The following is a 24,545-nucleotide window of genomic DNA, read 5'->3' as shown; positions in this document are numbered from 1 at the left end:
GGGCCATTGAAAAGAAGAGCGTCAGCGGCTGTACTCTAGAAAGGAGGCAGATTTCGAGAGAGAGAAACAGCCGGAAGCCAAGGTGTCGCGATGGTTGACAGCACGGCAACGACAGGCCTCTGCCCCGGCATGGGTTGGCGGAATAGGAGTAAAGTGTGCGGTTTGTTATGGAAACAGATGCGCGACAAGGCTGAGGCCGAGTAGACCGAGACAAGCAAATGCAGATGCTGGTGGACAGAGCGAACGAGCGAGGCATGCTATACTTACCAACTGACGCCATGCAGGCACACAACAGAGAATGGTTCAAGAAGTGGACAGCCGCCGAGCCCGTACCACTCTGCGTTCAGTGACTGGTATCGAATCGAGAGAATCGCTTGTACTGCACTGTACGGTATCGTGTCGGATCGGATCGAGGAGCGTGTCGTGTCGTGTCGTATCGTATTGTACTGTATCGTAGGTGAGGTTCTTGCTGGTAGTAGTAGCAGCGGCGGTATCGAGGCGTCTCGCGCGGCAATTCGATGGGCAAGTTGAGGTGAGAAGTGTCAAAACTTTGCGAAGCTACGGCACAGCGCAAGACAGTCGCGGACAGGCATGGCAGCGGCAGCGGCAGCGGCAGAGGAGAGAAAGAACTAGCAGGGATGCGATCAAGCCGGCGCCTGTCTGTGTCTGTGTCTTGTATCTGTGTCTGGACTGCTTCTGGTCTGGGATGGCACAGACAGATGGTTTGCCCTGGGGCTGGCCGTGCCTCGTGAGGGCCGGCTTCTGGGGGAGAGAATTTGACGGGAGGCCGAGGGGAGTCAAATCAAACCAGAACGGATCAAATCGTCGAGGGCTGGCAGCTGGCAGCGCGCCATCAAATCTTAGTGGGTATCTGGGCCTGTGCCTGTAAGGACGCGCCCCCCTCAGGGGAGTAGCCGACCCTGGCCCATAGGGCATTTAGTGGCTGGCGCTGGCATTCCAGCGGTCGTAGCCCCTGGCGGCGTGAAGAAAAAGAGCGGGGGCTTGCCATGCACCCCCTTGAAATGTGAAGCGATGCGAGGATGAGATGCCGCCTCACGGTAGCATTTGCAGGAGTACCTACATGTTACAGGTCGCATGTACGAGTGTGCCTGGCGATTACTCTGTACGTACGGAGTACCTACTCGTATGTATGGCATCAATGCATTGAAGCTTCACTGATGCAGCCCGGGGAGAAAGGGAAGAGAACGCCACAGCAAGGGGGAGGCCAATACGGGTCCAGGAACCCGGGACGGACTGCGATACTCATCATATTTGATCCATCAATATCAACTAATACCTACGAGTACGTCCACATCAATACGTGTATTCGTAATGGTCATGCTGTATGCACAAGTGCCGTACCTGCGTATGTACCTGTGCATGTGCTCTCTCGACGTCAATGCACGTCAACCAAGAAGTTTCGTGTCTCCAAGATCGGCGCTGCCAAGGGCTGTTTCCGACATTGGCAGCGGATAGGAGCCTTGTAAGTTGCGTCTCTCCGCACAACGGCTGCTGTTTGCAGCATTGATCTTCCAGTTCTGACATGTGAAGTGCATATGCACATACATACGTCACCGCCCATGGATACGAAATATTCTTCAAATCCTGTTGTCCTTAGAGTTTATCGCAATTTTCCATTGATGAAGCGTTTTGTAATACTTGACCCGACTTGGAGCCTCCAGTCTCTAATAGCGCTCAACAGCCACCATGTCGCAGGGCGGGCCAAAACAGCCATCGGCTAACACCGCAAAAGTGGCAGCACCATCGACAACCTGAACCTTCTACAGTAGCGCCAGCATCAGCAAGCTCGGTACAGAAGAATACTTTATATTACGCAGACGCCTCACACAATGCGAAGGTACCTCTACCTCTCAAGCCTCGAATCCAGCTGGTTGGCTCGCCCTAGTTTGTGTGCGGACCGCCTTCCGCGGGCTTCAGTTAGGCCCCTGCTAGGCCCTGCTAAGATTAAATGCTGAGAAGCGTGACGCTAACTTGCACCAAGCGACAGGCATTATGTACATACCAAGTGCGCCCAAGCCGACCAAAATGGCGATACTTGCAGCCTGTGTACAGTAGAGCAGTATGAGTACTCAGATCAATGACGAGTGCAAAAATCACAGCTCGCATTGAGGGGTTTTCTGCTCGTTTAATAGAGGGGAAGAGACGAGGAATGGGAGGGTGTAAAGATCCATCAATTGCTTTTCTAAGACTGCAAGACGTAAGCAGATTGAACTCTCTTTGCCTGGTAGCTTGCCTCTATTTGTGCTTGGATCAATATTATACTTTACACTACTGTTACTACACACGATACAACAATGACGATCAGCAACATCGATCAAGACTATTTGTACGGGTATTTGAAGCTCAACTGGCTTCTACAGTTAGGGCTATGCGACGGGCTGCTCCATCGACACCGAGAACGGGCCAAATACAGAGCCAGAGAGAACAGGACATCTATGCATCCGTGCTCCCTATGAGGCCTGCATTGAAGGTTCTCGTATGGATGCACGGGTTAATACTTGCTCTACATCTACATCTACAGCACCAGCTGGCCTCTGGCTTTAATTTCCACCAGCCCGACCGAGTCTGCTTACAGCATAGCTCTGTAATATGTGCGAGTCCTGCCTCTTTCAGATGTCTCACCTCAGTACCTCATCTACCGCATTGACATGTAGTTAGTTTGTTTGTTACTCGTCATTCCAACTACAGCACGATACCACCTCACCATACTCGTAGTACATATTTGCATTGATTCTCGCTGCCAAACCAGCGAGAAACTTGAAAACACCACAAGCCGGTGGATCCCCGGCCACCGTTCCCGGACCCGCCTAGCTCATCAAATCTCAAATTCTCTCTTCTCTGGAACCCGGTCAGCCAATGAGCACCCCAAAATGCCGCTTCGACCAGCATCAATCGCTCTGCTGCAACCTCACAACCTCGCAACCCTGCCGCCAAACTACCGACAGCCGATCACCAGCTCGTATCAACCGAAATACAGAGGCGCTTTTCTTACTTATTTTGTCTCTTCAACAGCAGCTAGACAAATAGTGCCAGAAAAAGTAAAAGATCCCCGGCACCGAGAAACTGGATGCCGGGTTTCAGCCGCCCCCTGCAAGGCAGCCATGCGGAATCCGAAACGATGGGAAATTCGCTTCTTCTTCTTCTTTCTGGGAGGGGGAGGGAAGGGACCGGATCCTGAGGACCCGACTAGCTTCATATTCTCTCTAGACTTTGTCGAGTCGCCCACTGCCGTACGAGACTTGAAGTATTCCGACTACAGATAGCCTGAGCAAAAGGTAAATCTAGTCACAAGCGCACTGATGGAGAAAGCTAATGTTCTTTTCTCCGACAGACCAAAGCAAAAGCTAACTTAAACACTTGCTCCACGGCACATGGTAATACTCGTACTGTACGAGTGCAAGAGTGGTAGTGTTCATACCACCACGGAGCCCATTCCGTTGCGGAGTTGAGAGATTGTGACAGGTCACATCAACCCAACAACGCCAACAAACGACGGGAACACCAGCCGGCGAGCTCACCTCCCGTGACCCCGACTTCATGTGCAGCCAGACCCAGACACTCGGGGTCTAATTTGCCGCATGAAGCATCCTTGCCCAGTCCTCCGTATTGCGGCAGCAGTCAATGCTCCTCCATCGCCAAATGTCTCACCACCATCGTCACATGGCCGTATGCAGCCCGTGTCTTGGCCCATCATCATCACGACCACTCTCCAATGCTACAGAAAGAAAAGACACCAACAAAACGTTCATGACTCTCTCTCTCTCCCTCTCTCACGCCATCCCACGACGGCACGAGCTAGCTAGCATTGCCGCCCACGCTTCCCAGAGCAACTAGCGGGAAGCCCATCTCCCGGTAATCAGATTCTGTGCCCACCCTCATATCGGCAAACCATAGCCATGGCCAAATGCCCCCCGGTTCCCAACTGCACGGTTCCTCCAATGATCCCAACCATCTCCCCATGCCCGCGCCACCACGTTTCCAGACGCTTCGGCTTGGCCCTCCCGCGCCTCGTTGCTTCTTGTATCTACAGGTACTACTGTACAGACCAAATGATGCCGTGTTTCAGCACCTTGTCTTGTCGTCTCGTTTCCAAGAGTGACAGGTGATTTTTTTACCCAATACAGGCATATCAGAAAACAAATTAGCCCGGAAGATAGAGTACCGTACATGTATCAGTTAGGTAGGCACAGCTACATAGTATATGGCTACTCCTACAGAAACGTGCCCTAAGCATACATACTGTATCGGATGAATCAATTACACCGACCCTATAACACTCTAAAGAGCCAGCTTCGTAAAGAGCTGCTTCTATCGTGCAGCTATTCCGGGGTGTTCCACCCTCCGATATTGCTCGCAAATTATCGTTGCCAACGATATATGTACATACATACACAATGCTCCCACGAATAGCCATTAGACACCCAGATGCCTCCCCCTTTGTTCGAGTCTTTCCCAGTCCTTGACGACAACGTTAGGCGAAATGGCCAACAAAATGGGGGAGAGGAAATGTCCAAATCGTCCAAATTAAAGGTTTCCTTGTATTATTTGTAAATTCTAGCCTGACGATTTGGATTTAGGGAGTGACTACATATATCCAGGATCCTAAATACGTTACCCAATTCTCTAGAGGTACAAGTATTCAATGGTATAAGGGAAGATTACATGGTACAGATTCTCGTAGTTTTACCACATATTCCTTCCGTTGGCCTCCAGTCTGCAATATACGAGTACTAGGTTTGTTCAATACATGTAAAATTTCCAGACGAGGGCAGGAACATATTATCCGTTGTAGCAGCTGAACCCGGGAATACCTCGTCTGCCTTGCTTAGGTAAAGTCTGTTACACAATGAAAGCTCCGCCGTAGATTTAACCAGTTCGACAACTATCAAAGTACACGAGGTGGTCATGGTCAATATTTTGGCAAGCCTTCACCGCCTGGCCTGAGATATGGAGCTGTATCTATGGTCCTCATCTGCGTGTTGTTGTCAGCAAGCTCTACTTCTCTTTAGGTGCGCATCACCCGTTTCGTATTGATGGTTCAATGACGCTGTGGTGATCGTATGACTCAGTAATGATCGCTCGAGACCATCTGGGAAGAAGGATGGACAAGAAGGAAGACTTCATCTTCGGTGACTGCGAATAATAAACAATTGCGGTTCAAACAACTACGCCAGTCTCAGCTTGCTACTTGCCATCACATGCAACAGCATGTGATTCTCAAACAAATGTTAAGTGTCTGATCTAGCAGTTCTCGTCGTCAAACATAGCCAAAATGGCTGCGAACAAACGATGAAACTATCCCCATAAGCTCTGTGGGCTCGACGACCTTACAATACTGCCAGAAAAGGATAGATTCATGAAACCAAGAGAATTTCCTACGTTTATGATTACCGACGGTCCCACATAGATGGGAGTAGATCAAGTAGATGATGGTAGATCAAGTAGATGATAGTAGATCAGCTAGATGATGGCAGATCAAGTAGATGGTGATAGATCAAGCAGTTCATAGTATATCAAGTCTATAGAATTTCACACTGTATCGACGGCTAAGCTATTTGCGTTCTATCTCTGCAGCTAGGAGTTCTACCAGCGTCTCAACCAAATTGCCGGAGCCTTGGTTTCGAGCTTCGAAAGTGCGATTTAAGATCGACTTAATGCCCACCCCCACCGGTATCGATTCCATTCCTGTGCGATTCTTGAGCATATTGATCGTTTGTTCCGCGCTAGTATCATCTAAAGCAGGGGATTCTCTCAACACTCCTTGCAGTTCATACAAATCCGAGACGGCTGGAACCTCTATCATTGTACCAAAATCCCGTAAAGCATCCAGATCTTTCAACGTCCAATACTGTGACGTTGTAACGAAGACGAGAAGGCGGTGTCCCTAGGAATCATTAGCCATGCATAATATAAAAGAGCACAATCATATCATATCATATTTACCTTTGGAGGCCTTGCGGCAATCAACACCGTCAGAAGATCCAATATAGCGTTGGAAAACCGTGGGCCGATTGGATTCCAGCCAATCAATCGCTCAATGTCGTCCAAGATTATGATGCTGGCAGTTGACTTGTAGGCATCTGTAAATGCCTTGTGGATGTAGTCTCGCTTTCCAAATTCATCCCGGTAACCCGCCAGGTCAGATGGAGTCACTAGTTTAATAAATGGGAATCCAGATTCCATAGCAATGTGCGCTGCCAGGGCTGTTTTCCCAGAACCTTTTGAGCCATGAAACAGGACGGAGGAAAGAAACACTTGAGGATCTGACTTAACCATGTTTGCGATACCCATGACCTTGCGGATAGAGGTGTCAACACGATCAGCATATCGAATTATGCCCAAGTCAGTAGCCTCTATGAGTTTGGATTCGGACACTCCAAAGGCAGGTTGAACTTCATTCAGAGCGTTCAGAAAGTCTGCGCGAGTAATCATCGGGGGCGGGGAGTCTGCTCGAATGACAGCCATCGTTCCCAGTTCAGTGTGCCGTGACAGAGCACACGAAGCCGCTGATTTGACAAGACCATTGATTTCGGCACCTGAAAAGTTCTTTGTGAGGCCTGCTAGCTCTTCAAGGTCGACATCGGGGTCCACTCTGTTGTTTTCTCTCGCTTTTGCGGTGTGGATCTTTAGGATTTCGAGTCGGCCTGCCTCATTTGGCAGAGGGATCTCGACGTGCACTTCGAGACGACCAGGTCTCAAGAGAGCCTCGTCAATCAAATCTTTCCTGTTGGTCATTCCAATGAGGAGAATGTTGTTGAGCTGATCGACACCGTCCAACTTGGATAGAAGCTGGTTGACAATGCTGTCGCCGACGCCAGTACCTCCGCCTGTTCCAGATCCACGCTGCTTACAGACAGCATCCAATTCGTCAAAGATGATAATGTGAAGGCCACTCTCATCACCCTTTTCTTTGTATTCCTTCTCAGCATCGGCAAAGAGCTTGCGGATGTTCTCTTCAGACTGGCCGACATATTTGTTCAGCACTTCGGGGCCATTGATTACCTTTGGCGGCCTGGCATTGAGGGTCTGGCCAATCTTTCTCGCAATCAAGGTTTTTCCTGTTCCTGGGGGGCCGAAGAGAAGCATTCCTCTGACGTGCTCAATGCCCATATTGGCGACCATTTGGGGAGGGAACACACGAGATGCGAATGCACGGCGGAAAATAGTCGAAATTTCGCCACCCAATCCGCCAATTCCCATGTCTTCAAATTTGAAATTCGGGGCAAGGATTGAATTTGGGTTCGGCTTCGAAGCCGATGGTTTGAGATTGAAACCTCCTTTGGCATCACGATGGAAGATAACACGAGTTTGGTTGGTAAGAATACCCCTGGCGTGAGCCTCCCTCTGCATCTGGTGCTTGTCCCCCTCATCTGCCATAGACAGATCAACCAGGCCAACAGTCTTGACCACAATCATAAGCGGTATGTTTTGAACGTCCATGAGGATCCTCTGCCCGGGAGCGAGGACCTGGTTCTGAAAAGTATCGATGAAGAGCTTAGACAGATGATCTTCGTCGTATGGGCCGTCTATTCTTTTAGTCGGTGAAGCGAACCCAACCTCGACATCCAAGGAGCCCAAATATGCCTTGCTGCCAGACGCAAAAGGATCGAACACCTCTCCGGTGAAGGTATCTCTCAAAGCAACACGACACCATGTTCGTTGGGGGTCGGACAGACTGATACAGCCTCGTGGATATCCTTGAATAGGTCTCGCTGTGACGACGAACTCGCCAGGTGGCTGGCCGGCACGGAGGAGAATATAGTAGTCTGTTTTATCGAGTTTAGGAGGAAAATCCTCAGGAGAAACAGCACACCTAGGCCGTATTAGATAGAAGACACATCGAGCATGGAGAAGAAGAGTGCTTACACGTTTCCATAGATCAGTCTCGCTTGCTGGGACTTGTCTGTAACTTTCTCGACTTGCAGTGACACCACCCGCCCGCCTCCAGATGGCCCCTTCTCAGTATGTCGCGATGGCTGTGTAGGTGGTTGATAGGATCCTTGATAGGATCCTTGAGAGTATCCTCCTTGAGGATATCCTTGAGAGCCGCCATATGGCGCCTGCGGTCCACCCCCATAAGGCCTGTACGATGCGCCGCCAGGAGGAGCTCTAGACATGGTTGAAGGTGGTTGAAGGATAGTGTGTTGTGAATTGTGTAGATAGAGAGCGAGGGGGGTAATTCAAGTAGTGTTGCGGGAGTCGGAAGGAGAGGAGGGAGGAAGGAAGTGATGAAACAGCAGCTTCTTGGAGGCAGGAGTGACGCCCCGCGAACCTGTGAATGCAAGTTGCCAGAGTGGAGCGTCGTAATATTGCCTGATCAGGCTTAGCATCAATTACTGCTGCCTCTATAATAAGCCGCACCAACAAACGACGGAGACTTTCAAATTCCTTCATTACAGTACTATATGTATAAGAGGACAGGTTGTTATAAGAAAAGTGGTCATGTTGGCCTTTCATTTGGCTTTCTAGAACTCAGTGGCCATGGTTAAGAAAGTGGCGATGGTGATGGTATCATATGACCAAATAAAGGATTACAGGACAGCTAGCTTTTCAGCAGCCTGTAACTATCGCTACTCTCCTCTACTATCGCGACTTTCTTCTAGTATTCTAGCATCTGCTACTTGTTTCTAGCATCTGCTACTTGTTTCTAGCATCTGCTACTTGTTTCTAGCATCTGCTACTTGTTTCTAGCATCTGCTACTTGTTTCTAGCATCTGCTACTTGTTTCTAGTACTTGCTACTACAGCTATATCCATCTAGAATATGGTATTTTCGCTGCGTGTCGTTTTTCATTAGAGACACGGGATGCTAGATAGCAAACTTGTGGTGCTAGATAACCACTCCCCTCACAAACCTTTCATATATTATACCTTGTTACAAAGGGAAATGGTCATGTTGGCTTTTTAGCGCTCAGGAGTCATACCCAATGAACATAGCAGTGACATCATACGCAATACTACCCTAGTACTTGAAACAAAGCGGAAAATCAGCAGAGATAAAAGTGTTCGACCTAGAGCTCGTCCATCATCTCATTAAGGCGGACGCGGGCCCCGACACCTAAATACCAGAGTTACCAGATCAGTAGCCAATCTGGAACGCTGAATAGGTGGCTTCTCCCTGTTAAAACGGCCGTGGTTGACGTACCGCTACGTAGTGCTGTCCCACCCTTTTGACTGCTACGCCTTTCCAAATGGAGCTTTATCTCTTATCAGAACCCCTGTGGGTGTAACCGAGTGTGACAGCTATTGTACAGCCAGCTCCGTCATTGAAACTTGAGACGAAACAATTCTGGAGGCCATTTACAGATTTCACCATGCCGCTGTAAGTCATCTAATCATAGCTCCAACATTCAGTGCATATCACTGACATCAATTTAATTTCAGCCACTTGCTGGGAAAAAAGTCGTGGAATGTCTACAATGCCGACAATATCGCCCGCGTTCGGAGAGACGAAGCGGCCGCCAAGGCTGCGGAGGAAGAAGAAGAGCGGCGCATGCAAGAAGTCGATGCTCAGAGGCGACTGGCAATCCTACGCGGCGAATCGCCTCCCCCGATAGAAGATGAACGAGACGCCGAACCAGAAAAGACACAGGGCGCTCCCGGTAGCGCGCGATCAAGATTCCCTGGTCAGGGCCGCAAGAGGAAGCGGCCAGGGGAGGACGACACCGAGTTCGAGCTGCGTTTGGCGCAAGAGAGGAACAACGCAACATACTCAGTTGTCGAATCCAGTCGTAAGCCAGCGAGCTCGGCTCCAATTGTCGATAGCGCTGGACACATTGATCTCTTTGGCGACGAACGAGCCAGGGCGCATGCAGAGAGGAACGAAGAGGCGGAAGCCGAAAAGAAAAAGAAGGAAAAGGAGTATGAAGATCAGTACACTATGCGATTTTCCAACGCGGCTGGTAGAGATGGCATCAGCAAGCCCTGGTATTCACAGCGCGAAGGAGTCGCTCCAGACGCTTCGTCCAAAGACGTCTGGGGCAATAACGACCCCGATCGCAAGACTCGCGATACTCAGCGAATCAATTCCAATGATCCATTAGCTGTGATGAAGAAAGGCGCGTCGCAAATTCGCGATCTGAAGAAGGAGCGCATGCGGATACAGGCAGAGAGAGACGAGGAACTCAGACAACTGCGTAAAGAAGAACATCGCGACAGACATGGGCACCGACATAGAGGGAGAGAAGGGCGAGAAGGAAGAAATAATTCAGATTCCAGAAGGCGTGATTCAAGTAGAGGGCGGCATAAAGATCGGGACTCGGAGAGACGTGAGCGTCACGATGATCACCGTGAGAGGAGACGGCACAAGGAAGAGGAGCGGCGAAGGCGGCATGGAGACTCGCGCTCACGCTCCCCGGACAGGAGGCGACACCGGCACCGGCGCGATGAAAGATGAGAAGTGGATAATGAACTTTGTATTATAATACCCAGAAATTAACGAATTATGACGAGCGTGTAAATTGCTCTAGCTGTTGAAACCAATTAAGCAAATTCCAAAACAACATTGGGTATCATTTCTCCGTCCACGGAAGCTTAATATCAACGGGCTTCATATCCTGCGCAACCATGTCCACCAACACCTTCGCATCCAGGCCCCTCAGCGCCCGGTCAATCTTGCCATACGTAGCCTCGCTCAGCCCTTCTCTCTGATCGCTGTAGATATCCAAGCCCTCCTTCGTAAACAACGTCGGCGCAAACCACGTCACCGCCCACCTCTCCGTCCTGCCATCCGCCAGCGTCTCCTCCCCCCAGCCAAGCAGCTCCCAATGGCTGCCCACGAAGAAAAGCCAGCCCTTGCCGCGCCAGTCCCAGCCGCCGCCGAGGCTCTGGGTGTCGACGCCGGCGACGGACTTGAGCACGCCGGCCTTGTCGTTGGGCTCGTACTCGACGAGATCGTCGATGCGCAGGCGGCCGTCGGCCTTGGGCGGGAGAGGCTTGTAGCTGATGCGGACGTTACGCGCCGCGCGCCACATGGAGAGGGTTGAGTGCGTGACGGACCATGTTCGCGAGAGCCAGTCGACGGTAGGGGCTGTGTTGTCAGACGTCGCTGGTGAGTATTTGGAGGGGAGCTTGAGAGCTATCGTGGGGCTTGGTTCTGCCATTGAGGCTGGTGATTTGCTGATTGAAGGGAATGTGCGTGAGTTGTGAGTAGGAAATTAAGCTAAAGGGGATCTTAAGGAGCCGTTGTAAATGTTATTTTAAGAGATTGATGTCTCAGTGGTATCGGTATATGTTCATGTAAGATGAAACAAGAAGTGTTATGACTGAGATTGTATTGTCTAAGACACCAATGCGAGCCCAAGACCAACTGGCCCGTTTATTCAGTCTTCACCGCAATTGAATAGTAGTCATACCAATGTATTTATAGACCTCAAATGAATATCTGATATCATTTACTGATGCAGCACGAAGCAATATGACGTTTTCCCTCCCTACCTACTGATAAGCTCCAGGGTAGCCATACCAGCGATGGCTATGCACAGCCCCGCTTTGAAGCCCACCTCTATTGGAGGCTTAAACTCATCCACAGAACGCGTGACCCAAGATCGTAATCGAGAACCAACTTCTGCATCGTGAGCATTTTCACTCATCATTGCATTTGAAAAGTCTCACAATCAGCTTCCCTCCACAATCCTGGAAATCTCTAACAGCCTTGTCCTCCAGGCTCCATCCATCCATCTCCCTGCTTCACTTCAACATCGCAAAGGCCACACACACTCAATGGATGCGCCGCTCGACGACGACGACATGGCCCAAGCCATGGGCTTCTCCTCCTTCGGCTCCCAGAACCGACCTCAGAAACGCAAGTATAACCCCCATGCCGACGCCATCGTCGGGTCCGACTCCGCGACTGCTCAGCGCGCCGCCAGGCCATCTGCCACCGGGTCCAACTCCACGCCGCTCGGCCTTCCCACCAGGAAGCCTGACCAGGCCGCCGCCAATGCTGACGAGATTGACCTGGATGAAGACGAGGACGAGGTTGGCGGCGACGGAGTTGCGTCAGATGCGACTGGGATCCCTGAAAGGCCAGGTGAATCATCAACCCCGGCGTTAGTGCGCCCTCCAGGATTGCCAGATCGCCCACCGCCAGGGATTGGCTTCATGGGCTCCTCCTTCAAAGGTCACCAGGACAGCCATGGAGCAGCCCAAGATGGCTCACGGCGCACCGTCGAGTGGGAGGGATACTATGACCCCTCGTCAAACGAGAATCCCTGGAGAAGACTGGAGGAATCAAGAGGCTTACAATCCTTGGGCACATGGATCCCTCGGGGCCATCAAGCAAGTGCTTCAAGTTGAAAGGGCCATTCTTTCAAGTGTTGCTTTACCGCTACCGTTTAATCTCAAAAACTGGAATTTTTGGGAAATCCTACAAACACAGCATCGGCTCAATCAGATCAGCATTACGGCGCATTTGAGCAGACAAGGATACTGCAATTTAGCTTTTTTGAGCTGTTCCCGGATATTCGCGGTGATGAATATCATATCACGTGACGCTTCCAACCGACACAAAGAAACTTTCAACACTCATCCTTTCAGTGTGGGATGACGACAGGCCCTCTGGCATGGGGTCTGTGATGGCTTCAACACCTACGCTGAGGCAACCTCAAACATCAATGGGTACGGGACGGCGCGTACGGGAAATGGGACCATTCACACCGCGGAAGCCAAGCTTAAGAGGAACTCTTCATCACGTCCAAGACTGGAAACGGATACTTTTATTGCTACAGAGCTTACAAAACATCCTCATCATCTTGAATTAGACTCCAGGGTGCCCACAGCAACGCCAACAACGCCAAATAAAGTAGTACCTCCTTGCCTCTGATTCCCGCCGATACCCAATGCAGCAATATTTCATCCCCAATAGGAAAAGCGCTTTCACATCCATCACATCTCTCTGTCTCTACGGAGTACCTGCTCGCTCGCTCGGTCCAGCTCGTCGCACACCCCTGGTGGGGAAGAGGGCCGTCGTGGGCGCTGAGGACCCTGCAGCCCCTCGTGGTTTGCGCGAGATGGTCATTGGAGCCCCCCGGTCTTCCTGCAAGCTTCGAAAGAGGAGTGGACGTTCCGGCCCTGCTCCCCGATTGCCACCATCTATCCAATCATAAGTCATTATTATTGTCGTAAGTTTCTCGTTTCTCACCCCCACACCGTCACAGCGCCAAAACGGGGCCTGTGGCGGGTAGAACCGCCCGGTTCGTAGGGCTGGTAAAGCAGCAAGAGATCTGGCATCCAACCCTGCAAGATTGCCGCGCGGTTCGCGCCAAATTCAACGTCGGTTCATGCTAGTGAATGGAACGCTTTCCTCCCCAGTTGAAATCGCCTAGAGTGATGCAAAATGTGGTCGCAAAAAAGGCTCAACTTTTGTTCGTGAATATAGCCGTTGGTGCAAAGATATAAGAAAATCGCTTTTTGTGAAAACGCCGGTAATGAAAAACACACAAAAGAAACCAATGAAAGGAATGGATCTTTCTCCCCGGTTTAGTTGTATTCTGGGGAGGGAAAGCGCTGGCGAGCCTTGGCATGCTCCTTGGGGTGCTTTCGAGCAGCCTTTGCGTTGAGAGATCTGCAAGTTTGGCGGCCTCAATTAGCTGCAATTCTTACATATTATAAAGAAGCGCTATTGTTTCTGCTCTCAATTGCGCCTTGCTCCGCCACCTTGACCGCGGAAAAGGTTAAACTTGCTAAGGGGGTGACACTTACGAAACTTTCTTCTGAGTCCACTCCAGGTCGTTGCGGACCTCTCTCGCATCTCGCATGCCCTCGGAGAACCGTTCACGGGTTCTCGCAAGGCGAGCCTGGGCCTGCTTCTGCAGCTCCAGGAGTTCACGGTGCTTGGCATTGAGTTTACCAGAACTAGTATAGAGACGAATATTTTAGCCCAATTCTGATAATAAACTGGTTCTCGAGTAAGATAGAGAGAGACATCTCGTCGTAAAGAGCGTCTGCTCTCCACTCGAAACGCCTGTGCTTTCGACCACGTGGAAGGAGATTACTCACGTCTGTGCTTGAACTGCCATGCTCCGATCCAGAGGGATGGGGTCGAACGAGTTAGAGAAGCGCTCCTGCATGTACTCCTGGAAGTCGACGCCGCTAGCGGAGCCGGTGCTTTCGTAGTCGCCGCTAGAGCTACCAATGTAACCAGCAGAGGTGGCGGAATATCCAGAGGGAACACCAGAGGCGGAGCTCATAGTGTCATCGCATTCTGGTGGGGAGCTGGAGTATTGACTGTAGGTGGGGTATTGGCTGCCTTTGGAGGGAACAGCCATGGGCATGGAGTAGGCAGCAGTTTGGAATGAGCCAGACATGATGAATAATGGCCAATTGGAGAGATGGATGGGCTAGAGTTTATCGAAAGGTAGTGGGTAGTGTGTGTGATGATGTATCAGACAAGTGACTAAGAGTTGCCGGTTGCCACAGGTAGCAGATTGAGTATAAGTCTTGGTGGATTGGAGTTGAAGAAGATGTGTTTGGTTTTGGAACAAAGGCCAATTGTAAACTTGGAGAGGTAGTTGAGTCTTGCTGGAGAAGAGTGATACGAAAGGAAGAAGAAGAATTCGTCTCAACTCAAACACAATGGCCCCTTTTATACTTTTTCAGGACCCTCCCCGGTCGTCATTGACCTAGTCAAAGGGATAAGAGGCCATGTCTTCATTCGCCGGGGCCGGCTATCCTCGACCCCGCCTGTGGTGAGTAGGCAGACAAACATGAAGTGATGGCGCTATCACCAGGGAGCAGCATGGACGAGACACTTTCGTGGAGACTTGCATAGTGTGAGCCGAGAGAGTACTAGCAAGGGGAGGAGGAGGCGTGGTTGTGAACGTTGTGGACCAGAAGCCTCTGTAGAGCCGGCCGAGCTTTCACCATCCGGGATATCATTGAGCACTGAACCAACCAGAACAAAGAATTGAGAAAGCAAGGTGAGGGAATGGGCAGGGGTGGGAATAGAGCCCAAACACCAGTTGGATGAGGCAATGAAAACATGAGGTGCGGTGGTGCAATGAGAGCCAGCTTAGACTGGACAGAAAACGGCTTTGAATTCCTTCACAAAACACACCAGAGAACGTCGACCCCTACCCGCATATGCCGGGGGGGAGGCAAAGTTGCAAAGGCCCCGATCAGTGGAGCCGATTCCCATTGTTAGATTAGACGCGGTGTGTATAAGTGGGAAAACGTACATACATATTCCCAGTTTAAGGATCGGTAAATGTGCTAGGAAAAAAGGGCAGGGATGGGCGTGGGATGGGGGTATGACGGAGACTCGGGTCTGAGCAAGAAAAGATGGGATTTATTTTACTGATGGTTAGCAAGACCGGATAAGTGTTCCAAGCCAAGCAAAGGCGAGGAGGGAAAGGGTGGCAGCACTAGCCATTGGGTCCAACAACAGGGAAGCGCCATGAACCGGATGGAGATGGACACACGGACTCTGACAAAGGCAGCATCAGGGCCTGCCTGCTTTGCCATGGGTCCAGTACTTTGCATTTGGCTATGGGGGAGGCAAAGTGCTAGGCTGGGCATGGCCAGGATGAGGTAGTGGAGAGGATTGTGCAGGCTGAGGGCACGCCATGCCGTGAACCACGGAGAACCGACGGGGGCGGAAACGACAGAGAAGAGAGGCGGAAGAACAAGAGGAGTAGGGGGGGTGGTTTGTCCAAGCCGGAGCCAGCAAGTGTGACGAACGGCCGTCGATTCAATCGGCTCTGGAGCTACATTAGCTGGTCAGTATCTAGCGGCTGGAGCAGGAACAGAGAAGAGAGAGATGGAAAAAGTCTTTTCTGTTCAAGAAGCGCGGGCCACACTAGTTGGACGCGAAAAGTGGTGTGTGCCAAAAGCAGCACTGGATTTCCTCTTTTTTCTTGTCTGGATTTTTTCCCCTGCGCAGACCTAAAATCTCATGGTTGGCTGCGTTGACGACGCCACGAGGGAGGGACCCATCGGGTGCAAGCGTCGGTGCATTGATGGACCTAGCGGATGCGAAAAGAAAAAGAAAAACACCAGGCGGACCGTCTACAGCAAGTGGCAGCGGGTCAGGCAGGAGTGCAGCAGAAGCGCAGAAGAAGAGAAGCCAGCGCGGTCTTTTTCCCTTCTGGCGCTTGGAGAGGTGAGGTGGTGGTGATGCGTTGTCAAGATATCCGCCAGAGCATGTTCCGAAAGGGCCAAGAGTCGATGCGTGTACAAAGCGCTGCTGGTACGGGACAGAGCAGTTACTTTAGTTGATCCTTAAGGCGACAAAGGCAGCAGGGGGGGGGGGGGGGGGGGGTGCGGCCGCAGCGGGCTTTTGGCTGTGGATGGAGTAAAACGGCCGTGATTCGTCTAAATTATAGCAATGTCGATATCATGTATCGCGTATCTTGTATATATATGACAGGCAAACTAAACTGCAGCGATGTAATGATGGGATAATTCCTGTAAATTGAGACCCGATTATACGCAATTAAATCCGACCAAGCAAGGTCCCTATAGGCCCTTTTGCCCTTCACCTTCCGCACTTTGCTGATGCTGCATCCAACGCTGCCGGCATTGGCAGATACGACATGCAGCTTACACCTAAGTTAGTGAAGTATTACGACCGCCTACTGTACTATACCTTGCCTTGCCTTGCCCTGCCTGGTGCCATGTATGTACAGCACATGTACGAGTATGTACGTAGGCGGCAGAGATGGAGCATCTTAAGGGATTTAGTGGTGGTAATTGATCGCTTCAATCAATTGATGTCTTGTGTTGCTCGTAATTACATACATCCGTTAGTACCTACGATAGCCGCACACCGCCGAGCACCGTCTCTACATGAACATCCTCCGCAACACTTGATAGTGAGACACAACCTTGAATTGGGACAAGCCTTCCTTTGCTTTTGCGCCTGCTCGGCTGACCGATGACACCTAGGCACAAATAGTGGCAGCTTTACTCGGCACCGCTTCGTTTTCTTGTGTTGCACTCAGGCTCGGACTCCACCACCTGGCTCCAGCTTGTCGAGACCTTGTGCCGCTCTCATTGGAGGTTAATGGCCATCCGAGGCCGCGGTCGAGGCTAATTCGCTCAGGCCTTGGGGGCCTTCTGCATCGTCAATTGGTTGAAAATCCGATGGTCCAGTGGAAAAAAAAAAGCGAGCATGGGCGTTCGTTGGAACTCGGTGAAAAGGACGGCCTGGACGGCTTTGCCCCTCCCCCGCCATGTTCATCGTATCAAAGAGAGACGGAGAGCTCGAACACGTCAGCCGTACATGAAGACTCGCCACGACCAACAGGCAAATAACCTGTACTGTATCCTCAACCACGGATTTACATCGCCAGATGCCCTGGGCGTATGCATCAACCGCCATGGGTCTCCCAGTGGAGACGGCATGAGTTCGTCTTTTCGGTGTGTGCAGGGCGTATGCAAGTCCGTAGGGCCGTGCTGCAGCTCCAACGCATCAGGCAAGCAAGCCTCCTAGTGCATCGTGGAGGCCAGGAGCCCAATAGAAGCAGCCCAAGATACCCGAGATATCATTGCTCACTCGGCTTGACGCAGCAGGCCCTGGATGTCCCCCTGCAGCGCCGCTTGGGGCAGAAATCACGCTCTGCCATGCCGCGGTAGGTACACATGTTACACATTGACGGACGACTAATGCGGTAAGAGGCATGATACCGGGTTTGGTGCTAGATGGTGCCAAGGTATACATTGAATATTGATGGTACGAGTCTTTGATGGCATCGAGAGCTGAAGCCGGGCTTAGCCATCGGAGGTCCGATGGTTTGAGCAAGGGACTGCTTATTTCGGCGCTTTACGGAGTACACACGGCCACCAGAGGCGCCTCGAATTTTGAGCATGGTGTTTGGGTGAGACACAAAGGCAGCTGTGCGTGACACCAGCCAATGCTCGGGCATCCTGAGACGACTGACATTTGTGCCTTGCCGGTTGCACCAAAAGAAACCAACCCTGGGTTCGAGACTGCAGATTGCCTTGACCGCTGCCTTGATGATGAATTGACGGCTGGTTGCCTCTCTTACTTTGTAAAATTCTCAAGAATTAGCAGCTGTACGCTAGCCATGTCGTGCATGAATGTGGCTTTTCGAACGATGCCATGACACAAAACTTTACGACGGAGATGGCGTGTAGGTTTTTCTATGGACCGAGATGCGGGCTTATACGGCTTCGTCGGCCGACTTGACTGGGCGGCATTGTTAAGAGTAACCAACCCAGAGCATGCTGAAAATTGAAACAGACATGAACGCATTCTCTCCAAGAAAGCGTTGGAAATCAATTGCGAGAGGCGTATGAGCATGCCTTGAGATGTGTGTTGAAATGCATATACATCATAGGCTGTGACGGCGCAAGCCCAAGAGTAAGAGGATCAAATCGCTAAAAGTCAGGACATGGGTTAAAAAACCAAGAACCAGCCGAAACGGGAAAATCGAGTTGCATTTCGAGGCCTACCCTCCCCTCCCACACGCCCCCTCCTCATGTCCAGAAGCCTCTCCCGAAGGGCTGGGAAGAAGGTATGTGTTGTCAATGGCAGGGGGATAACGACACTGACCAGGGGTTGAACAACAAGAGTGGTATGGTGTTTGCAACACAAGAAAAAATTGGCATCAAGTGGACATGAAGACAGGGAGAAAGAAGGATGGAAAGAAATCCAATGCAATTGTAATTTCAAGTATTTCGATGATATTTGCTTGAATAAACGAAGAAGAAAAATGAAGGGATAAAAAAAAGGATAATTAAAAAAGATCTTCAATGCCAGCGTTGCAATTGAGTTCATGGGCTCCTATGCGGCTACGCCCGCCACCCCTCCAAGGCGCAAAAAGACAACTCATCACTGTCCAAGGGATTCGCAACCAAAAACGACACCCTTGACGAAAACTCGACTGGCCAATCTGCTTTTTTGTTTTTGGACCCCTCATTACAATTTTTTTTTGTTTCATTTTTTATATAGATAAAAAAAAACATTAACAATAAAATTAGTGGGAAAAGACTACGTATCTTGCTTGACATTGGAAGGAATTGAGAGGCAGACACACACACCACAACAAATCCGTCATGGAAATTCAACCAATTCGACAAAGGCGCAGTTTGTGCACGCTGAGGTGGCAGCGCCCCCACCTCTCAACTTTTTGATGTCCAACCCACCCCTCTGTTTCTTCCACAATAGATGATGGATGGCCCTTTCTCTTCTCTTTTACATTGGGAGCCATGATTGGCTTCATGGCGTGAAAATTGGTTAATTTTCTCTCATTCATTACCTCTTTTTAAATCAATATACACAAGAAGATGGGTATTGGTTAAAGAGGGCGAACGAGAGATTCCCACCAAAGCAAGCCTTGAAGAGAAATAACTACTATAGCAGTTACATCACCACGTCCAAACTATTTCGTGCATCAGGAATCCTGCTTCTTGGGACGCGCTTGTGGCACCTCTTCATCAATGGGCATCAGTGCATCTGCTGTGGCATCTGCGCGACATCGTCACGGCATAAACTGGCGCTACACACCTCGTGTGTCTCCTCCTGGGTAGAGGCCGGCCAGCTGCGTAATTATGCAGAGGTAGCTTCCTGAGCCCATTGGCGGTCAGGTCACTCGTCGCCCAATCCGAGCTCAGGAGGCACTTGCGTGGAATTTATGCGGATGATGCATGCAGAAGCGTTTGGAATACAGTATAGGTATATCAAATTACATGTCTACCTTATCTACCTAGTACCTTATCTACCTAGGAGCTATCTACCAGCACCTCCTGGGTGACTACCTCGCACGTATGTGATCGGTGATCCATCGTATAAATAGCATCTCGCCGATAGCCTCTGCCATGTGGACAAGAGGAGCCAGATAACGCAATCAAGAACCAAGAAACCCCAAGTATCGTGATATAGAAAGTACAAGTAAAGAGGGGGAGGAAGAGAGAAGGAACTGCATTACAGAGTGAAGAAGATGTGAAACCACAGATATATACCATTATCGAAACAGATGCAGCCTCCTATAGAAAAGGTTGTGTATGGTTAGCCAAACAGTTTGAGGAAGCCCCAAATGCCGATTCCGCTAAGCACTGGGATCGTCAAGTTGTCGTCCCATCCGAAGAGGTCGGCCACTTCGCTGGCGGAGGCAACAAATCCAGACCAGACGCTCATGATGCCGAGGGCCACGGAGCCGGAGACGGATGCCATGCTGTCCGGGATGCCGACGGCCTCGGTCAATGCTCGCGGCAGCGACAGAGTGCCCGTGAACATGAAGTTCTCGTCACCGGGCATGGGTCCTATAGTTGGGACCAGCCACCCGTACCAGAGGTACGAGGTGGCCACGCCGACGAGAAAAGCGGCGAGAGATCCGGCCAAAGATTTGCCGCGGCGCAGCCTCGGGGTATATCGTCCCCAGAGACGGCCGAATGTGCTGGCGGCCGTGTCGCACCAGCTGAGCAGCAGGACGCTGATGACACCAACATCCTTGGGGAAGAAGTAGAGGGTGATCCAGGCGCCCAGGAGATAGAAGATGACGCCATTCCAGCCCGCGTACTCGCTCTCCCTCATGAGGGCGCCGAGCACTTTGACGTAGAGCCGGTTGAACGAGGCATATCGATGCCGTAGCCAGTCGACGGTGGTGATGGGTACGAGACCGGCCATCAGGTACGGTGGCACGGCGCTGGTCTGGGTTCCGGAGCTGTAAAGCCAGACGACGAAGAAGCCGATGGAGACGTGCAAGGCCTTGCGGGGGACCTCATGCTTGTGCACAAATGTCCGCCAGTGTCTGTGGATGGGGATGAGGCCGAGAGGACTGGGGCTGCGGCTGAAGTCGCGCCAGCTCCATCCCGTGGTGGCCGGCTGGGGAGGAGCCAGATGGCCGTTTGTCGTCGTGGCCAGCCGAGTGGCCGTCGCCGTTGCTGTGGCCATGATGCCGTCTTGTTCTGTCTTGGACGCTGCTGTCGGCGTCTTGGTCATGCGAGGCACGCGCGATTCGAGGGGGGAGCGGCTTCTTGTACGGGATCTTCGGGGCCCGGAACTGGAACTGCTGCCATCGCTCGGCTCTTCCTCCACCGCCTGCTGCGTCGGGGCCTTTCTTCGACTCCGGGTCATGGGGCCCACGTAATCCTGCACGTCTCGTTCTGACGGCGTCGGGCTGGGCGAGATGATGCGAGGCGTTTGCGGCACGCGAGCCGACTGGCGACGCAGCGACATGGTGAAGCTTGCGGGCGGGAGCGCAGGGCAGTTGACGGCGCCCACGACGAGCCGCCGCAGCGATTCAAAGCCCGAGGGCCACAGAGACTGGTGATGGTCCCGGCGCGAGAATCGCGCAACGTCAATGCCGCGGTTGCTGCTGCTGCTGCTGCTGGTGTCGCTGTCGCTTCTGCTTCTGCTTCGGCCGCTGATGCTGTGAGGGCTAAAGAGCTCGAGCTCAAACAGGCTGTGCGATGACGAGTGGCTGACAGGGGACAGATTGACGGGGCGAGTTGGGTCCTCCAGGATGAACGATGGTTTAGCAGCGATGCGGTAGAGGCTAGACCCTCTGCCACATTACCAGCGCCGGTACGGAGTGACAGATACGGAGGATGCGCCCGAAAGAAGGACGAGTGGGAAGGAGGATGAAGAGTGACCAGCGGGCGTCGATGATATTTATTGGCTGTTGCAGTTGACGGAACAAGGCCAAGTCATTCGTTCGTTTTGCAAAGCGGCCAGGATGCTACTAGGTAATTTCATTCGAAGATGTACGAGTACACGGAAGGCTATGTCCAGTCCATGGCGAAGTTTTTTTTCCTTCTGCCGGCCAGCCTCAACCGACCACCAAGCCACAAACACAAAAAAAGTCACCCAGGCAGTGTCGTGTGCGTCTCTCTTAGCCGTGGCGCCCTAACAGGTACTAGGACAGAGCTGCTTGTCACTTGTCAAAGGGGCACATGTGACCCGCCAATCTGATCATTTTTACGGACCAGTGCAACCGACCTGAGAAATTGTCCGCCCGGGCATTAACAAAACGTCATCGGGTCCTTTGTTGGGGCCGCGAGTTTTCTCTGTTGGACTTTCACGTGCCGATTTGTTTGTTTCTGCTGTGCGGCCGGAAGCGCGGGTGTTCGGAGCCTCCAAGCCCATGCTTTTTTGCTTTTTGCCTGATCAAATTTCCTGTGCATGAGATGAAATGCTTGCCGCTTACGGTTAGTCTGATTGGAATGTAGTTTCCCACGCTCCGAACTCTACGGTCGTCCATTTCTTCCAGAAAGATGCTCATGTGTTGAGATGCCCTTATTGCCTAGGGTGGTAGTCTTCCGGAGTGTTCCGTACCCAGTTGGGCTTAGTAGCCGCAGCCAAAGACCAATTAATCGCGGGGAGACGTTCAAGTAGAAAAGTAAGCGGATATCCTCACGTGGAGATAAGATAAGACGTCAAAATAATTTCTTAGATAGCCTCAATCGTATCAACGATAGGCCTTGCGCTGTGGTGCTGGGACATCAATTTTCACCACACTCAAACACAATGGCTCCTGGAAAGGTTCCCGTAAAGAGAGACCCCAGAGCTTGGGATGCTCTGACTCCTCCTTTGGCGGAATGGATCCTCGATGCCGTATCCAGCATGGGGTTCAAGCAGATGACACCGGTGCAGGCTGCGACTATGCCGCAGTTTCTGGGTAACAAGGATGTAGTAGTTGAGGTGAGTTTTCTAGCACTATTCATTGTTCTTCTGCTGTCCTTTAACATTCTAACTTTATTGCTTCCATCGTAGGCCGTCACTGGTAGCGGAAAGACACTCGCATTCTTGATTCCCATAGTTCAGAGACTATTGCGCTTGGATGAACCGACTAAGAAGCATCATATTGGTGCAATCGTCATTTCGCCCACGCGAGAACTCGCCGCACAGATTCATACAGTCCTTCTATCCCTCCTCGAATTCCATGCGCCCTCCGCTGAGATACTACCACACCTGAAAGGCGAAGAAAAGCGACCCAGCAGCGCCGTGCCCGCCATTGTCCCGCAGTTGCTAGTCGGAGGAACCACCACACCAGCACAAGACCTCAGCTACTTTGTCCGACACAGCCCAAACCTTATAATATCCTCTCCTGGTCGTCTTGTCGAGTTGCTGGCCTCTCCCCACGTTCACATTGACCAGTCGTTTGAGGCGCTTGTGCTCGATGAGGCCGATCGGCTACTCGATCTTGGCTTCAAGCAGGACCTCCAGACCATTCTTTCGCATCTCCCCAAGCAGCGACGAACGGGCCTGTTTAGTGCCAGTGTTAGCGAGGCCGTTGGCGAGATTATTCGAGTTGGACTTCGCAATCCGGTCAAGATTGAGGTCAAGGTCAAGATGAAGGATGGTGGAGTTGTCGAGGATAGAAGGATTCCTGCAAGTCTGCAGATGTCCTACCTTGTTACCCCGGCTAGCCATAAGCTGCCAGCCTTGGCACAGCTGTTGGAGCGCCTTCCCGTGCGACCTCAGAAAAGCATCGTCTTTCTGTCTACATGTGCCGCTGTGGACTATTTCCAACACACCCTTCCGCAAATATTACCACAGGGATTTTCATTGGTGCCTTTGCACGGCAAGCATCCAGCTAAAGTGCGCGAGAAGAACTTCAACCGCTTCCTGACTTCTGTCTCTCCTACAGTTCTGTTGACAACAGACTTGGCGGCGCGTGGTTTGGATATCCCTCAAGTCGACTTGGTTGTTCAGGTCGACGCCCCTTCAGATCCCAAGGTATTCATCCATAGGAGTGGGCGAGCCGGTCGTGCTGGTAGAAAGGGACTGGCTGTGGTGATGCTTCATCCTGGACACGAAGAAGACTACGCAAAATTTCTAGAGATTCGCCAAACCCCTATTACACCCTTACTGAAACCTTCAATTTCCGTGACGGAAGATGAGGCTCAAAGTACGACGTCAAAATTCCGAGCATTACTCCAGGCGGATCGTGCAATTCACGACAAAGCCCAGAAAGCTTTCGTCAGCTGGGTCCGCAGTTACGGAGCACACCAAGCGACTTCCATATTCAGAGTTGCCGACCTGGACTGGACAGATCTTGGACATGCATGGGGGCTTCTCCGTCTTCCCAGGATGCCTGAGTTGAGAACATGGACTGGAGATAAGATGCTGGGAGTTGAAATGGATTGGGATACATTTGCGTATAAAGATGCAGCACGGGAAAAGGCTAGACAAGAGGCCATGATGGCCGATAAATCAGGAGAGACGGAAAAGAAGGCGGCTGAGGCTAAGCGGAAGAGGAAGAACAACGAGGCATGGAGCGGAAAGCATGAGCAAGAGGAGCTCCGGACCGAGAGAAGAGAGAAGAGACACAAGAAGACAGAAGCCAAGATGACAGCCAAGATGACAGACGAAGAGAAGGTCAAGCAGGCTGAGCTGAAGGAGCTTATCAGGCAGGTCAGAGAACAGAATCTAGCGAAGGCAGCAGCCCAGGAAGAGGAGTTTGAAGGCTTTGATTAAAATGGGGAAACTAGCGATATACTATTATTATTATTAATGCAATATACCCCTTGGCGGGATCCATTGGGTTAGAATCAAGTGGTCGAGTATGCAGATTTTCTTAGCTCTTTCCACCCTCTGGTACATCTAATATCTCTAACACC

At 51.4% G+C, this 24,545-nt stretch overlaps 7 protein-coding genes across 7 annotated transcripts; 3 read left to right on the top strand and 4 right to left on the bottom strand.

Moving 5' to 3' along the window:
- Positions 1–5,572: 5,572 nt before the first annotated feature.
- On the bottom strand, positions 5,573–8,138 carry T069G_05907 (ATPase family associated with various cellular activities (AAA) domain-containing protein; the record flags this gene model as incomplete). Its single annotated transcript, XM_056173117.1, has 3 exons — positions 5,573–5,905; positions 5,965–7,834; positions 7,888–8,138. The coding sequence occupies 3 exons, from the start codon at positions 8,136–8,138 to the stop codon at positions 5,573–5,575; spliced, it is 2,454 nt and encodes an 817-aa protein (XP_056029975.1).
- A 1,196-nt stretch (positions 8,139–9,334) lies between these two features.
- T069G_05906 (uncharacterized protein) lies at positions 9,335–10,444 on the top strand (the record flags this gene model as incomplete). The annotated part of the gene is made up of 3 exons (XM_056173116.1): positions 9,335–9,342; positions 9,405–10,065; positions 10,130–10,444. The coding sequence occupies 3 exons, from the start codon at positions 9,335–9,337 to the stop codon at positions 10,442–10,444; spliced, it is 984 nt and encodes a 327-aa protein (XP_056029974.1).
- An 87-nt stretch (positions 10,445–10,531) lies between these two features.
- Positions 10,532–11,122, bottom strand: T069G_05905 (uncharacterized protein; the record flags this gene model as incomplete). Its single annotated transcript, XM_056173115.1, has 1 exon — positions 10,532–11,122. The coding sequence occupies one exon, from the start codon at positions 11,120–11,122 to the stop codon at positions 10,532–10,534; it is 591 nt and encodes a 196-aa protein (XP_056029973.1).
- A 619-nt stretch (positions 11,123–11,741) lies between these two features.
- T069G_05904 (uncharacterized protein) lies at positions 11,742–12,317 on the top strand (the record flags this gene model as incomplete). The annotated part of the gene is made up of 1 exon (XM_056173114.1): positions 11,742–12,317. One exon carries the CDS (start codon positions 11,742–11,744, stop codon positions 12,315–12,317), a length of 576 nt encoding a protein of 191 aa, XP_056029972.1.
- A 1,182-nt stretch (positions 12,318–13,499) lies between these two features.
- On the bottom strand, positions 13,500–14,326 carry T069G_05903 (uncharacterized protein; the record flags this gene model as incomplete). The annotated part of the gene is made up of 3 exons (XM_056173113.1): positions 13,500–13,584; positions 13,722–13,874; positions 14,019–14,326. The coding sequence occupies 3 exons, from the start codon at positions 14,324–14,326 to the stop codon at positions 13,500–13,502; spliced, it is 546 nt and encodes a 181-aa protein (XP_056029971.1).
- A 5,663-nt stretch (positions 14,327–19,989) lies between these two features.
- On the bottom strand, positions 19,990–21,159 carry T069G_05902 (uncharacterized protein; the record flags this gene model as incomplete). Its single annotated transcript, XM_056173112.1, has 1 exon — positions 19,990–21,159. One exon carries the CDS (start codon positions 21,157–21,159, stop codon positions 19,990–19,992), a length of 1,170 nt encoding a protein of 389 aa, XP_056029970.1.
- A 1,290-nt stretch (positions 21,160–22,449) lies between these two features.
- Positions 22,450–24,402, top strand: T069G_05901 (DEAD/DEAH box helicase domain-containing protein; the record flags this gene model as incomplete). Its single annotated transcript, XM_056173111.1, has 3 exons — positions 22,450–22,623; positions 22,696–22,946; positions 23,007–24,402. The coding sequence occupies 3 exons, from the start codon at positions 22,450–22,452 to the stop codon at positions 24,400–24,402; spliced, it is 1,821 nt and encodes a 606-aa protein (XP_056029969.1).
- Positions 24,403–24,545: the final 143 nt, after the last annotated feature.

Source organism: Trichoderma breve, chromosome 3, assembly GCF_028502605.1.
Source record: "Trichoderma breve strain T069 chromosome 3, whole genome shotgun sequence".
NCBI lineage: Eukaryota > Fungi > Ascomycota > Sordariomycetes > Hypocreales > Hypocreaceae > Trichoderma > Trichoderma breve.
This window is presented reverse-complemented; position numbering and strand designations above follow the sequence as displayed.